The following is a 16034-nucleotide window of genomic DNA, read 5'->3' on the forward strand; positions in this document are numbered from 1 at the left end:
GATTACCTTCAGGAGTGAGACCGCAAGAGACATTGCCGAGAGCCAATTGTCTTTACAAACAATAACCTGCCTAGGGGTCCAACCCCACATCGTGATGCTCTAGTCGCCGCAATGGATATAAAAGGACACTTACAAGAAGTTAGGGCTGCCTATGGAGCGGCTGAGACCGGTTAGGACTCCATTGGCTGGGTTCACTGGAGATTCAATCGACGTGGAAGGGTGTACCTCGCTACAGGTTGAGATGGGCACCTGACCCCACGTGAGAAAACATGAGATGGGATTTCTGGTAGTCGGTCTGTAATGTGCGCACAATGTGATCCTCGGTCGATCAGGCTTGGAGGATTTGGGCGCTTTGATCTCTATTGAGCATTTATGTATGAAATTTCGGACACCAACTACCATCAGAGTAGTGCGATGCGACCACAAAATGGCTAGGAATTGTTACTTACAAGCTTGCAGTAAGGTAGGATAAAGGGACTTGCGGATCAATACCATCACTCACTAAGTGGGCGAACGGGTAATTGAGAGCTCAATGCCGACAATCAAGTTGGAGGAGATCGCCCTAGATCTCGACTGGCCAGAAAAGAAGGTGAAAACTGGAGTTGGACTGACCAAGACAGTCAAGGAAGCAGTCATTGAGGTGTTGAGGGACTACAAGGATATCTTTGCATAGGAGCCAGAGGATATGCTGGTGGTAGATCAGTCCATCATCACTGATCGCTTGTCGGTCGACCCTAGGCTCAAGCCAGTCGCTCAGAAAAGGCGTTACTTGTTGAATGACCAAAGAGACTTCGTGAAGAAGGAGCTAGACATGTTGTTGGCAGCTAGTCATATTCGAGAAGTAAAGTACCGCCGCTGACTAGCCAACGTGGTTTGGTGCCCAAGCCACCAACGTGGAGGATGTGTGTGCATTATACGGATTTGAACAAAGATTGCCTAAAAGATCCATTCCCGCTCCTCTGGATTGACCAACTAGTCAATGAAACGGCTGGCTACGCTTTGCTAAGTTTCATGGAGACCTTTCGAGGATATCATCAGATCTTTATGCAAAAGGCGAATGAAGAGAAGACTACCTTCATCACGCCTGACGGAGTGTATTACTATAGAGTGATGCCCATTGGCTTGAAAAACTCAGGGGACACCTATACGCGTATGGTAGCCGGGTTGTTCAAGAGCCTAATCGGCAAGTCTATGGCCGCCTACGTTGTAACACCCCGTGTTACGGCCTTCAATCCCGGATTAATTATTTAATTAATTCCGTTAATAATAATTAAAAAGGATTTAATTTGACTAGGATTCCCTTTAATTAATTAATATGGTCCACTATGGATCGTGGACCCTTGCCTAAACTAGAGTCTTAAGCCTATTAGGAATAAAGATAGTAAACCTTTTACTATTCAGATACTAATTAGGAGTCCTAGACTTAATTATCTATCAGGAATGAAGAAAGTAGGCCTTTACTATTCAGATTATGATTAGGATTCCTGATGCTATAAATAGGGGATTAGAAAGCATTAGAACCCTTACCACCATAATTATATTACACAAAAATATTCCCAAGGGGTTCCCCACCACCAAGCCTAGGGAGATCAATCGGATGGAAATTTTAGGGAAGAACCTTAATAGCCAAGTGAGGATTAATTAAGGCTAAGAGGTAACCCATGTCTCAACAAAACCTATTTTCCTTGCTATAATCTCCTTCTTTGGCTCCCTCTATATGCTTGTGTCTTGATGAATTCCTTTATGATAATCGTGATATAATCTTATTTGATTGATGTGATGATTTTATGTGTTATCTTGATGATCTTGATATTAAAAAGAGGTTCTTGATATTTATGTGATGATTCTTGATAAATCTTGATGTTTCTTGATGTTAGAGATAAAATATGATCTTGATAATTTGGATGGGAATTAGAGCCCTAGGTTGGATTGGGAATTTGTATTGTGATGTTCTTGATTTATATTTGGGTGGGAATTCGAATGTTTGGGTGTTGTTATGTTTAGAAGTCATGTTAGGATGTGTTCAATATGATTCTTGCTTTTGATCCGTTAATTGCCTATGTGGTGTCGTTATTTGCGTTTAAAAGTGTCTAATGCATGGTTTCGTGTTCCACAAAGGATCCCGGGACGCGTTATTTGATGAAAGAGCCAGTTGGGGGTAGGTGGGGTTCGGGGGACCCGCCACCTACCCGCTGCCCGAGAATCACTGCCAGGCAGCGGGCAGACGTCTGCCCGCCGGCCACCTGCTGCCCGGAAGATCGTCGCCGGCGGGTGGCCCTCCACCCACCGGCTACCCGCTGGTCTGTTACCCACCCCGGGTACTCGGCTTCCCCGTTTGATGTTCCCCATTCCCCATGGTGTCCCAACGGACCCCGTTTGTCGTGCTTGAGTCTAGTTTGATGTTTCGGGTGCCATTCATAGGATAGAAGAGTCTTAGGAATTGCATGCTAGTGAATCGGTAACCCGTTAGCCTAGGTGGAAGTTGTATGAACCCCTTAGGACTATTCTTAGTATGTGAATGCTCACACGTAAGTTTATTTATACGCCCCCCTTCCCAATGTGCCAATACGTGCTACTATGTGTTATGTGATGCATGATTCCCCAATTTGGTTGCAATCAAATTGGGTGTTCCTGAGCTGGGGTTCAGAAGTTGGCTGCGGTCAAATTGGTTACTTATGAGCTGCGGTTCATCTTCCTGGCTGCGGTCAGTGATTCACTTCTTGGGCTACAGCCCACATGGGCCTCGTGAGCGGATGGTCCACCGACTGGACGCGCCAGCGGTGTGTAGGGCCACCAGCCCGAGGAAGGCCATAGCCCACCGAATGAGTGATCAGGCGGTGTGTAGGGCTATGGTCGGCTACGATCCACCGAGTGAAGGGCCAGCGGTGTAGGGTCGTAGTCTCCGAGGATCATCGCCCACCGTCTGAGTCCCTCAACGGTGTGTAGGGATTGATTTGCTACGATCCACCGACTGTGCTCGTCAACGGATGGTCCACCGACTGAGCGCGTCATCGGTGTGTAGGGCTATGATCCGCCGTCGAACTATCGACGGTCTATACGGTTGGTTGCGATCAACCCCTTCATGCTGCGGTGTGAGGTAGGGTGCCGCGGGGCCGTGTTAGTGCTATAGGCACTAACCCTCATGTTCGGGGCATGCGATTGGTCCCGTGGCGCCACCAAAGTGTGCTTGTGTGATGTGAATGATGATTGAAAGATGGTACGAATGATTTGAAAGTGAACTGTGACCTTAAATATATGTTCTTTATGATACTATCTCTATATAACTGATTATCCCTGTTTGATGTGCTTACCCTATCTGTTGAGTCTATCCCTGGTTTTAAAGCTACAGTCTCCTAAGTATATATCTTCCTGCTTCAAAATGGTTTTCGTATATCTATATATATAACTACCTATATTGTATTTCAACGCGTTGGAGTGGGTTACCAGCATCATTCGCTGAACAGATATATTTGGCTTTCAGGCACAGATGAGTAGATCCCGGAGCGCGCTAGAGATCCGGAGCGTAGATTAGTTAGTTTCCCTTTTGGCCTGCGTGCCATGATTATGTATTGACATTGCTTTAAGGATATTTAGTTAGTTTCGCCTGTGCATCTGAGTTCTCCAGCTCAGATGTGGCATAACACCCCGCACTCTTATGTTTGATTTTGGGATTTAATGAGAATTCACCTTCGTTATATAAGTTTTAAAAGTTTCAAAATTACAGGGTGTTACAGTTGGTATCAGAGCCTAAGTTCGACCCTAAGACAATGCCTTTAGGATAAGACTTTAAGACATTAGGCTTGAACTTTAGAACGTTAAGCTTAAAACTTCAGGTGTTGAGGAACTAGGATATAGGAATCTTAGGACGCGAGGTGAGATTGTGAGTTTATCGCTTTTTTTCTCACATACTTGTTCTTCATTCCTTATGCTTGCCCTAAAAGTTGTGACACCCTTGCATACTATTACCTGCCTTGTTGCATATCACTCTTTGATTACTAACCATCTACTTTGACATACTAAAACTTGATAAACTATCGATTTTGTTTAAATACCATACTTGTTTAGTTGCTTAAACATGAAAGTTGAATTATGTTCCTAATTGATTTGTTTATAGAACGAGTCAGGAATTGCATATCATTGCTTAAACTATTTGATCAAAACGTGCGTTATTTGGATATTTGTTATTTGATATTTTGGAACTTGTAATTGGTAATTTTATTCGGCATATAATAGCTCACTTTCCCTAAACATAATTGACCAATTACTTTGATAATTAACATGCTAAATAGCTTGATAAGTACTTACATAAGTTTGCATGGAGAAAATTGTGGGAACATAGCTTTAGTTAAGAAGGGGGAGAACAGGGTGTGATCCTTATGATATCTCATTGAATGTCTCCCGTGTCCCTTGTTAGTATCATTATAATGTGATTTCCTAAGATTTTCCATGCATTTAAATCCCTTTTATTGTTCATATGAGCATGGAATTGTTTGGACTTAAATCTGTGCATTCTCGGGACTTTCCCGAAGTGATTCCTTCTTCACAGTCACGTTCCAGTGGGGCCTTGGCAGGAGGTCGACCACCCACCACGTGCCCACTGCCACGTTCTAGTGGGGACTTGACAGGCGGTCGACCGCCCACCTCGCGCCCACTGGCTTTATTATATATAGGATTACACTCTAACCCTAATCACCTTGCCTAAACCTAAATCTTCCATGGTTGCGTCATATACGGTACATCCCTATGTGCTTATATATATATACATATAAACTTGTGAGCCTACAGAACATCTTCCCTTATTCATACGCATTCATATAAATTGTTACAGTTATATTATATACAATAATATCCCTAGCCCCAAACCATACACATGTACCCTAGCTATGATAATCTTATATACATCTATGAGTTTGCACTTGACATGTCCTAACCCTGAAATATCACTCCGTACAAATTACATCACTCTTATATACACATATCCTGAGATAGCCCTAACTCTACATTTTCCCCTCACATGACCTCCCTGTTACCACCCCTACCTTTCCTAAGTAATTAAAAACTTTACCTTCATCATCAGGTCACCAATTGATTTAGGAATTAGCAATCAAGGGTCTTCAATCTTAAGTTGTTTAGGTATTCTGGGCTTCTAGAGGTAAGATTTATGCCTACCTAAAATTTATTTACCACCGGGATAGAACTAATTTTCCTAAGTAATTATGTGATCAAATTCTGTCAAGATTTCTCAAGACAAACCTTTTAGTATTTGAGAACCTATGCTATTTTACTCGTAATTATTACAGAATATTTGTATGTGAATTGCATGTTCCAATTATAGGTGGAAATTTATATTTTCATATGTAATGCACATAGCCCGCATGTTTATGTCAAAACACACACTTACACGCATTTATGTATATATACAAAGCATGTTAGACAAAACTGTATGTTATAAGGCATCCTCCTAGCATCACATTTCTACCCATCCTGTATATTGTCTCTTGTTGAAATAGAACCTTAAGTAATTCTTAAGTAATTAAAGATTTAGAATGAAAGATTTAGATTAATTAGTTATTCGACGGAGACGAGATTTTACAAATTTTTTTGTTCTTTGTTCATAGGGGAGAACAAATATCTTTTTTCGATGGTGAAACTTTTTCAAAATCTAATGAGCTAATGAGAAAGGGTGGTTTCGCCAGAGTCCTATATAGTGTATACTTATACTGAAGTCTTACCCCTGATTCCCGTAGAACTTTTTTTTTTTTAATACGCACCCCCATTACAATACCCATACCCAAGACTCACACCCTTTAATTAGAATTAGTTAATAGTCCTAGTGCTTGGATTTCTATGTTTATTCTGATAAGAAACAAGATATTCAAATCATTTTTTTCTAAATTTTTTATTTTAAGATCGAACAACTATTCCATCTATTGTATTTTCTATTGTATTTTCATGCAAATTAGGGGCAAAAAAACTCTATGGAAAAGTGGAGAATTTATTCGTTTCAGAAGGAGTTCGAACGCAGGTGTGGGCTAAATAGCAGTCTTGGTCCTATTGAAACTACCGGTGAAGATCCGAATAGAAAAGATACGGTTAAAAACATTCAGAGTTGGGAGGATTGTGACAATTCTAGTTGCAGTAATGTTGATCATTTGTTCGGCGTTAAGGATCCCACTATGCATATATGCAATATTATTAATTACAAGCAATCTGCATATAAGCACCAATACTTGTTATGTGATTACCCACCATTATCCATGGTATGCAAAATAAAGATACTAATTCTATTATTTCCCCATAATTTATTTACCCCATAAGAAACAAGAACCTTCCTCCTAATTACTTACAATCTTTTCCTCAAAATATGATTTTCGCTATTTGAGTAATTGTTATATGATTTATGACCTTCCTGAATTTATATGAAAAATTTTTGGTTATACCACGATGTTGAGAACGTGAAATTGTTAATCATGCACTAGTTTAACATGTTGAATAATACATACATGTGTCCTATGATTTTCATAAGACTAGTTATTATTTAAAGACTTGAAATATGTGCATATGTGCTTTATAATAATTATGTGACTATCCGAATCTGCACCCACGTGGTATTTGCCTCTTAAATAGGTACATAAATAAATGATCGGTGCAACTTGTGATCCTATGTGTTAAATCATTATAAATTAATTACACAATGAACATGCCATGTGTAAGACTTCTATGTTATGTTATCATTCATCCGTAAAATTAACATAATGTGAGTTGCATATTCATAATCTTATTATTTGATGCATTTTGCTAGCACAATAGTTAGGCTTAAACCCAGTAAAATTTATATGTGTATATGTATATATCTCCCATATAATATTTTCTTTATGTACTACTATACTAATTCGGGCTCTTTACCCCAAAATGATTTCTAAGCTTCGGGGACGAAGCTTCTTGTAAGGGGGGGAGAGTGTGCCCTAGGCCCGGTTGGCCCCGACTCTAGCCGGCGGCCCTCCTAATGGGCCGCTGCTAGGGCCGCTACTCTGGTCTGGTGCACACTGTGTGTGCACCAGATAGATCTTTCATATGAAAAAACACATTCCAAGCATGTCCAAAACATCCAAAACATTATCAACACTTCAAAGACAAATACTAGATCACTTCCAAGCTCAAACACAACAAAATTTCACCATTTCTACTCAATAAAATAGGCTTCACAGAGCCAAAATCAAAGAGGGAGTCCATGGGGTTATACCTTTGTAGATTCCTCCTTTTTGTTGGGATTTCTCCTTCTTCCCAACTAGCTACACCCTCCTTCACCTCCTAGACATGACAACCAACCAAAACAACAAGCCTTAAGAGCTAAGTTCTCAGAGATGGACGATAGAATTCAAAGAAGTTAGGTGAAGAATGAAGAAATGGAACTTACTGTGTTTTCTTGCAAATGTTGGCTTGGGGAAGACAAGGAAGAGAATCAAAGAGGCAAAGTCTGATAACAGTCCATTTTATAGGGCTCTAAATCCTAGGAGAATCAACAATGATTGGTGGAGGGCAAAAGTGTAATTTTCATTGGCTAAAAGATGAGGCAGGAAAGGGTATTGGATGTCTAGTGGTCCACCATGCTCCATGGACCAAGGGCTAGAAATGCTATTTTAAATACTTTGGGGTTGAAAATGAATTTTTTCAAAAAATTTTCTAGATGAATACTTGTTTAAAGTTTCTTTGAATTCTCCCGGTCTCACTCAGATTGGTTTCTCAATTTGAAACTTGGTACGCAAAGTACCCGAAAATTTAGGATTTTGAAATAAAATAAGTTTTGGTTTTGAATTAATTTAAAATGAGTCAAAAATAATTTATTCAAACACCAATTGATTGCAAAATTTTTTAATGGAGTGAAAATGACTATTTTGAAATTTCTTAAAATTGGATTTATGAAATAAAATTTTGAGTTGTTACAATATATCTTAATTTGCCCACAGGAATTAAGATAAGGAACATGATCTAAGTTTTTTGTCATAATGGTTGTAATGAATCTAATTGGATTAAAACTTCAGCCAACAAGCTAGGTTTGTGTCACTTGATTCTTCAATTCATTTGATAATTGTATAATTGTAATGAATCTAATTGAATTAAAACTTTAGCCCATAGGCAAGTTTTATGTCACTTGATTCTTCAACTCATTTGATAATTGTTTCATCATAAAATTTCAGTTGGAACTCATTGAGTAGAACTTTATCCCACATGCAAGTTTTATGTCACTGGATTTTTCTGACCATTTAGTAATTGAGATTAAAATATTATCATAAGAAAATTGAATTTAATAGAATTAAAACTTTAGCCTACAGGCAAGTTTTATGTCAATAAATTCATCAACTCATTAAATAATAATTTTATTTCACTTTCTTAGAATTTATAAATTTAGTTCAATTATAATTCTAAGTTTCATGATTTGCATTGGCAAAAAATGTATTTAGTTACTTCCCAAAATTTAAGCACCTTTTATTAATTGTTTCACGAAGTTTACTTGGTTATTTGGACTAACTATAGTAAGTTGCGTGGTTTGATATTCCTCTTTTGGATTCCAATAATAAAATGTATCTTTTGAGCTAAATTCCAACTGGGTTTTGGAAGATGTATTTTATTAATTTAGTATGTCCAACGATGGTGGAGAATTATGTCCTCATTAATTATTCATTTAGTTGGTCTATAATTGGAACCAAATATTGATTATTTAGTATTCCCAACTAATGGTGGAGAATTATATCTTCATTATTTAGTTGGTCAAATCAATTATGAGTGTTATATAATTAATTTGGCTAAAAAATATCTTAATCAGTGGGAGTGATCATTTAGAAAAAGATCATTAAAATACTTCACTAAAGCTGATGGATTTAATTGTTTTCATACATTTTCAAATTGGATTGTGCGTCTAGCTATATAGTCCAGAAGTTTCCACAAGTATTAATTTAGTTTTTTTTTTTGTTCTTAAAATTCATAAGTTCATTTCATTGAACGTTTGGTTATACAACATATTTATGAAAATGTTGTAACAATATTAATGAATTTATTAGAATGAAAATATTTAACTTGTGGTGCATTGCCAATTAATAAATTCTTTAGCAATTAATAGAGTCTTTAGGTTCTTCAAAATTGATCCTGGGCCATTTTGGTTTGTAAGGCTCAAAACAATTTTGCAAGACATATAAGTAAGACTAGTTATGTTCAATAAATTTTGAGGTGGACCTTGAGGTTATTTGGGAAGTTGGTGTATGTTTAAGATTCCAAATTTATGGACTTAGACTTTTTTTGATTTGTTGTCTAAGTTATTGGAATGTTTCTGTGACTTGACTATCTTTTGGCTATCTTAATGAGTGGGAGTGACAGACGTGTCAACTCCAAACTCTTAGCCGTTAAAGGTAGTGCTTATGAAGTCATAGAATATAGTTAGCATTATGCTAACATTAAGAGATCTCTACTTAAGGCATGCTTCTAAGCTTTTAGAGATCATACAGTGAATTTGGATGGTTTCTTCGTTCAGTTGTGCACATAATATATTTTGAGAAACATCTATTAAGGGACTAAGAATAAACGTAGGGCTTGTTTTCATAAAGAACTTAAGTTAGGGAATTTAAATGCATGTGATTATAGAAGATATTACTCACCTGATTAGTAGAGAACGTATTACTATGGTTCATGTGTTTTGTTCTTTAATGAAGGTTGTGCCAGTACTTGCACCAAGTGGGAGAATGTAAGTGTTTTCCCTAAATACAATATTATAATATATTGTATTATTGGGTGGCTGTGGTGGAAGTAGAGATTAAGTCAATTGGTGATTTAATCTGTTACGCAACTAAGTATATTCAGTTAAGCTTAATTTAACTATTTGCCTACGTTGATGGCATGTAGGCTTCTAAGCAAAACAGTCCTCCCACAGCTCGCGTGTTCAGAATACACGCACCATCAGGTTTACTATCCCATGGTAATAACAACAACTATGGCAAGGGATATTCGGATGATCCTGAAGCTTCCCGCTATACGAGGACAGGTTCCTCATTACTTTAGATTGTGTTAGTCATATTATTGGCTAACAGTAAGATATAACTATATAAGCACATCCACCGGGCAGTTCTACACATTCGGAAGAGGGGAGCAGCTTGATGTGTAGTGCTATTATTGCCATTTATAAACACCTATGCGTGGAATCTTATTGCCATGCGTACACCACCCAAGCATGCGAAGAAATATTAGCAAGCCAGTATGTACGTGACAAAAACTAGTGAGCCATAGAATAGGCCGAGGGATCAAAGACAGACCACGGGCTCCGAGACACAACACAACTACCAATTCACGAAGGAGAATGAAAATCAGGTGACCAGGCAGAGCTGTTCAGCACCCGGTCGCAACCGCAGCCGGCAATCAGCATAGGAGAAGACCAGATCATCACTGCCAAGCACTGAGGGACTCGATCAAAATCGATCCTGACCACCCTAAACGATGGGTGAAAATTGGGATCGATCTATCGAAGGCAAGAAAGTAATATGGTGCGGGTGGACGTGAGGCGCTGAGCAAGCAGCTCCCCACCCCAACTACGAAATTAAAATTGATGTCAAAGCTTTATCCAAGCATTGTTAAATGGAAAATCTCCCATACATGTATTCTCACGTGGCTGATGTACACATGGGAGGTGCATGATGAGCCAAGTGGAATATGGAAGCTTCTGCATGTTCCCACACGCGGAAATCAAACAGGAAGTCCCAAGTTACAACCTCAAAGCATACTCACTGAAGGAAATGTGCGTGGGTTATATACAGGGAATCTTTCCTTTTGTTGCCTGCAAACATAAAGGAAAGACGAGAGGAAAGCATACATGCAAATCTTGGTATTAAAAGTCGCAACATCCAGTACGTCGCAACTAGGGGCACGTGGAAGGCAGTAACAATTCAATCAATTTCAAGAGTCCATGTATATACAAAGTTTGGGCCTACCTTTGCATATGATGGATATATTAAGTATGGGCTCGGGGAGAACCGACCCGGGAAGGCCGGCGCGAAGGCCTAGGGCGGCCCCGGATGAGGCCGACCAAGGCCTCGGCCTACGGTCTCGGGCGAGGCCTACGTGGGCCTGGAGGCATAATATGGCCCCGGGCACTAGCACGGATCCGGTCAACGTGTGATCCAACTGCCCCGCGAGAATAGGGGGGCGGTTGGGAGTCTTGGCTAGTATAAAAGGATTAATTAGTGTCTTGTCTAGGGACATCTACTATTTTATTACAACATTTACCTTGTAACCCGGCTACAATTACTATCAATACAAAGTTGTCCCCGCGACACATATCTTTCCGATCCATTTACTTATCGGGTTTAGTGATTCGGGTCTACCCCGGGTTAATTAAATCCACCATTGGTGCTCTTGTTGAGAGTTGACGTACAAGCTCGAGCGTGCTCCATATCCCACGATGGCAAGGTCGAGGTCCAACTCTCGCGGCTCCCGTAACACCCGTGCCTCCCCTACTAGGGGTGGCCTCAGAGATCGCCTCAACAACCACTGCAACGGCGCGGTGGCCGCTCGCCCTTCCCCGGATCCTGCCTTCTTCCGGGAAGGGGCGGCCGCCTTCCAACAAGCTTCAGCGACATTGAACCGCCTTGCACGGCGGCTCCAGGAAGGTATTCCGGGCGGCCCGGAGGCCGCCCAAAGAGCCCCGACTTCGCCTCCGGCCCCCACAAGGGGGCGTAGCGGCCCGAGCCGGCCACCCCGCGCCCATGTCGCCCAGACGGAAGGGGAGGTCAACTCGCCCCGGCCCTCGGACAGGCGGGGGGGGGGGGGGGGGTGGGGGGGAGGCAGCATCCGCCTGGATCAACATCAAGATGGTGAGAGAGTTCGAGGGAGGTTAGCCCCAGCCAGGCCCGCCCTGGAGAGGTTGGGCATCCGCGTGTCCGCCCAGGACAGGTTGTGGCCAAGGCCCGCCGCCACCGGGCTGCCCGCCGCAGGGTCATGTTCTCGAAACTCGCCCAGCAGGAGGCCCCGAGCCCCGCCGCGACAGGAGTCGTTGCAGGCGAGACGATCGCCAAGCCAGGGGCCCCGTGCCCCGGCGCGGCAAGAGCAACACTCCCGGGTCGAGCGATCGGGAGAGTCGAATGGTCGAGCTCCGTCGAATGGTCGAGCTCCGTCGAATGGTCGAGCTCCGTCGAATGGTCGAGCTCCGAGCTCCCATCGCGGGGAGGTCGAGCAACTCCGCAGGCGGATGGACGAAATTCAGAAGCAAATCAATGACAGGAACGGGTCCCCAGAGCCTCTGGACGTCCTGACCGCCCCGTTCACGCGGGACATCATGGAGGAACCCCTCCCCGCGAACTTCCGTTTCCCCACCATCCAAGCATACTCCGGGACGACTGACCCGCGTGAACACCTGAACAGGTACCGAGCTGCCATGCTAATGACTAGGGCCAGCGACGCTATCATGTGCCGAGGCCTCCTCTCGACCCTAGACGGCCACGCATAGGACTGGTGCGAGTCCCTGCCGGAAGGATCCATCTCGACCTTCGCCACCCTCACGAGACGCTTCCTGTCTTACTTCGCTGGCCATATGCGAAAAAAGAAGCAGTTCGCTGACTTATGTTTTTGAAACAAAGGAGTTCGGAGTCCCTGGTCGACTTCCTCGACAAGTGGAAGAAGGAGTCGATAGGGGTCTCCAATTTTGACGACAAGGCGGCCATACCCATCTTTAGAAGCAACCTTAGATCTGGCGCCTTCCACCAGGACCTCATTCGCCCCCCCCCCCCCCCCTACGGCCCCCCGGGTCCTATACCCCAAATGGCTGGCCAATGTGGTCCTCGCCCCCAAACCTCCCACCTGGAGGATGTGCGTAGACTACACCGACCTCAACAAAGCCTGCCCATGGACCCCTTTCCGTTACCAAATATCGATCAGCTGGTGGATGAAACGGCCGGCTGCGCCCTCATGAGTTTCCTGGACGCCTTCTGGGGGTACTACCAGATCTCCATGCACGAGGACAACGAGGAGAAGACGGCTTTCACAACCCCGGAAGGGGTCTTCTGCTATAGAGTCATGGCCTTTGGGCTCAAAAACTCCGGGGCCACCTACACCAGGATGGTCGCCAAGGTCTTCAAGCAGGTCCTCGCCCGCAACATGGAGGCCTATGTGGACGACATGATAGTCAAAAGTGCAGAGGCCGATACCCACGTCAACGACCTAGACGAGGTATTCTCCATTATGCAGCGTTATGATTTAAGGTTGAATCCCAAGAAATGCACTTTCGGGGTGCACGGGGGTAAGTTCCTGGGCTATATGGTCTCCAAGATGGGCATTGAGCCCAACCCCGACAAGGTGAGGGCCATCCTGGAAATGGAGCCTCCGCGGTCCCTCCGGCAGGTCCAACGCCTGAACGGTAGGCTAGCGGCCCTCAGCCGGTTCCTCTCGAGGTCGGCCAAGAAGTCCTTGCCCTTCTTCACGGTCCTCAAGAAGAGTTCGGGGTTCGAGTGGTCCCCCGAGTGCCAGAAGACCTTCGACGACCTCAAGGCCTACATGATGTCGTTACCCCTGCTCGCCAAACTCGTGAGAGGGGAGACCTTGTACCTGTACTTGGGTATATCACAAGCCGCAATCAGCTCCGTGCTGGTCCGGGATGACGAGGGTGTGCAACGCCCCGTCTACTATACGAGTCGTGCCCTCCGGGGAGCCGAGCTCAGGTACTCTCCCACCGAGAAAGCCATATTCGCAGTTGACGTAACCGCAAAGAAACTCAATCACTATTTTCAGGCGCACCCCATTCATGTCTTAACAAACCAGCCCCTGGAGTCGGTGTTAAGGGCCTCGGGGTCGGCCAGCAGGTTGGTAAGGTGGTCTATGCGCTTAAGCCAGTACAACATCCAGTTCAAGCCAAGACCTGCTATAAAAGGACAAGCACTTGCAGATTTCATAGTCGAGTGCACCGCCCGGGAGGCCATCGAGCAGGCCCGAAGCGAGGAAGAGGAGTGGTGGACCCTATCAACCGACGGGTCCTCGAGTGTCAAGGGGTGCGGGGGTGGGGTCGTCCTCGTAACCCCCGAGGGTTTCAGGGCCTACTACACGCTCCGTTTCCACTTCAAATTGTCAAACAACGAGGCCGAGTACGAGGCCCTTCTCGGGGGTCTCCGGCTCGCGCTGAGTATGAGGGCCGAGAAGCTGAAGATAAGATGTGATTCCAGGCTCGTGGTAGGGCAAGTTACGGGGGAGTTTGAGGCCAACGAGGACAGGATGAGGAGGTACCGTGACGTAGTGTTACAACTCTTGGTACAACTAGTCCACCACGAAGTCCTGCAAGTGCCAAGGGAACAGAACACGGACGCGGACATACTCTCCAAACTCGGACAAGGGACCCCCGAACATGTCTCCAAGATCGCCCGGGTGGAGGACCTCGCGAGGTCTAGCCTCGAGGCCTACCCCGTCCTTCCCGCGCAGGTTTGTCCCGCCTGCTGGCTGGACCACCTCAAAGTGTACAAAGAGTCGCGCGCCCTGTCCCCCGATGAAGCAGAAACCAAGCTCGTTCAACGGAGGGCCCCAACCTACCTACTCATCGGGGACACACTCTACAAGCGATCCTACAACGGCACCTTGTTGCGCTGCCTGTGCCCCGAGGAAGCAAGGGCAGTCATGGAGGAAATCCACGAGGGTACCTGCTCCGCCCACCAGGGGGCCTACACCATGACCCGGAGGGCCATCTTACAGGGCTACTTTTGGCCCCGGATGGCCAAGGAGTGCGCGGACTATGCAAGGAGCTGCCCAACCTGTCAACAATTCCAGGTTGGCCCAGGTCGCCTAGCCACTAACTACACCCCGATCAGTTCAGTCATCCCGTTCTCCCGGTGGGGGGTCGACCTGGTCGGGGCCCTCCCGATGGGATCGGGCAAGAGGAAGTACCTGATAGTAGCAGTGGACTACTTCACTAAGTGGGTAGAAGCCGAACCCCTAGCCAGCATCACAAGTGCCCGGTGCAAACAGTTCATCTACAAGAACATCCTGTGTCGCTTTGGGGTCCCAATGCATATCATCACGGACAACGGGCGCCAGTTCGAGAGAAAGGAGTTCAGTGAGTTTTGTGCCCAATGGCACATAACGCATACCCGTGTAGCCGTCTCCTATCCCCAGGCCAACGACCAAGTCGAAAATGTCAACCGCACTATTGTGGATGGGCTCCAGAAGAATCTAGAATCAGCCAAGGGCGCATGGGTGGAGGAGTTGGATGTCGTCCTCTGGACCTACCGCACCACCCCGAGGAGGGCCACCGAGGAGACTCCATTCTCATTATCTTACGGCTTTGAAGCCCGGGCCCCCGTAGAGGTCGCCATACCCCCCTATCGGGCCCAGGTGTACGACCCCGACATGAACGAGGACAACCACAAGATCGAGCTCCACCTTATCGACGAGAAGAGGGAGACTGCGGCCACCCGCGCCGAAAACTACCAGCGCCAGGCCAAAGCCTACCATGACAAGCGAGTCCGACCCCGTTATTTCCAGGCCGGCGACTACGTTCTGAGGAGGCGCGAAGCAAGTCAGCCCCTCGAGGGAGGCAAGTTCGCTAAGAGATGGGAGGGCCCGTACATAGTCACAGCCGTGGTCCGTCCCGGCAGCTATAAACTCAAAACTCCGAAAGTCAAGACGATAGATAGGGTGTGGAACTCTGAGCACCTGCTCAAGTACTTTCAGTGATGATTTCCGTTTTGTTTCTTTTCCTGTAAGGAGACCCGCCCCTTTCTGATTTCAATAAAACGCAATAATACTTCGCCAAGGACTCATCTCGCTCATAGGGGGGTGAGTACATCCGTACAACCCCTCCGATTAACCCCAGGGGGACATGGGAACTGACCTCACGCACCAAGCACGATAGAGGAGCCTGACGACCCAAGTGCGGTGACTCAGGGCCAAAGGCTACCTTAAGGAGGCACGAGGCCCAACCTCGCGTACCAACTCTGATGGAAAGCTTAGCGGCCCAAGTCCGGTGACTTGGGGCCGACGGCTACCCTAAGGAGGCACGAGGCCCGACCTCGCGT

General features: G+C 45.1%; 1 protein-coding gene across 1 annotated transcript; it reads left to right on the plus strand.

Annotated features, from left to right (window-relative positions):
* Positions 1–12798: 12798 nt before the first annotated feature.
* Positions 12799–15693, plus strand: LOC109168246. The gene has a single exon (XM_019317283.1). The coding sequence runs from the start codon at positions 12799–12801 to the stop codon at positions 15691–15693; it is 2895 nt and encodes a 964-aa protein (XP_019172828.1).
* Positions 15694–16034: the final 341 nt, after the last annotated feature.

This window comes from Ipomoea nil, unplaced genomic scaffold (assembly GCF_001879475.1).
Source record: "Ipomoea nil cultivar Tokyo-kokei standard unplaced genomic scaffold, Asagao_1.1 scaffold3195, whole genome shotgun sequence".
In the NCBI taxonomy this organism is placed as follows: domain Eukaryota; kingdom Viridiplantae; phylum Streptophyta; class Magnoliopsida; order Solanales; family Convolvulaceae; genus Ipomoea; species Ipomoea nil.

Excerpts from the sequence above, each read along its gene's own strand:
- LOC109168246 (XM_019317283.1), top strand. The coding sequence starts at position 12,799 with ATGGCTGGCCAATGTGGTCCTCGCCCCCAAACCTCCCACCTGGAGGAT.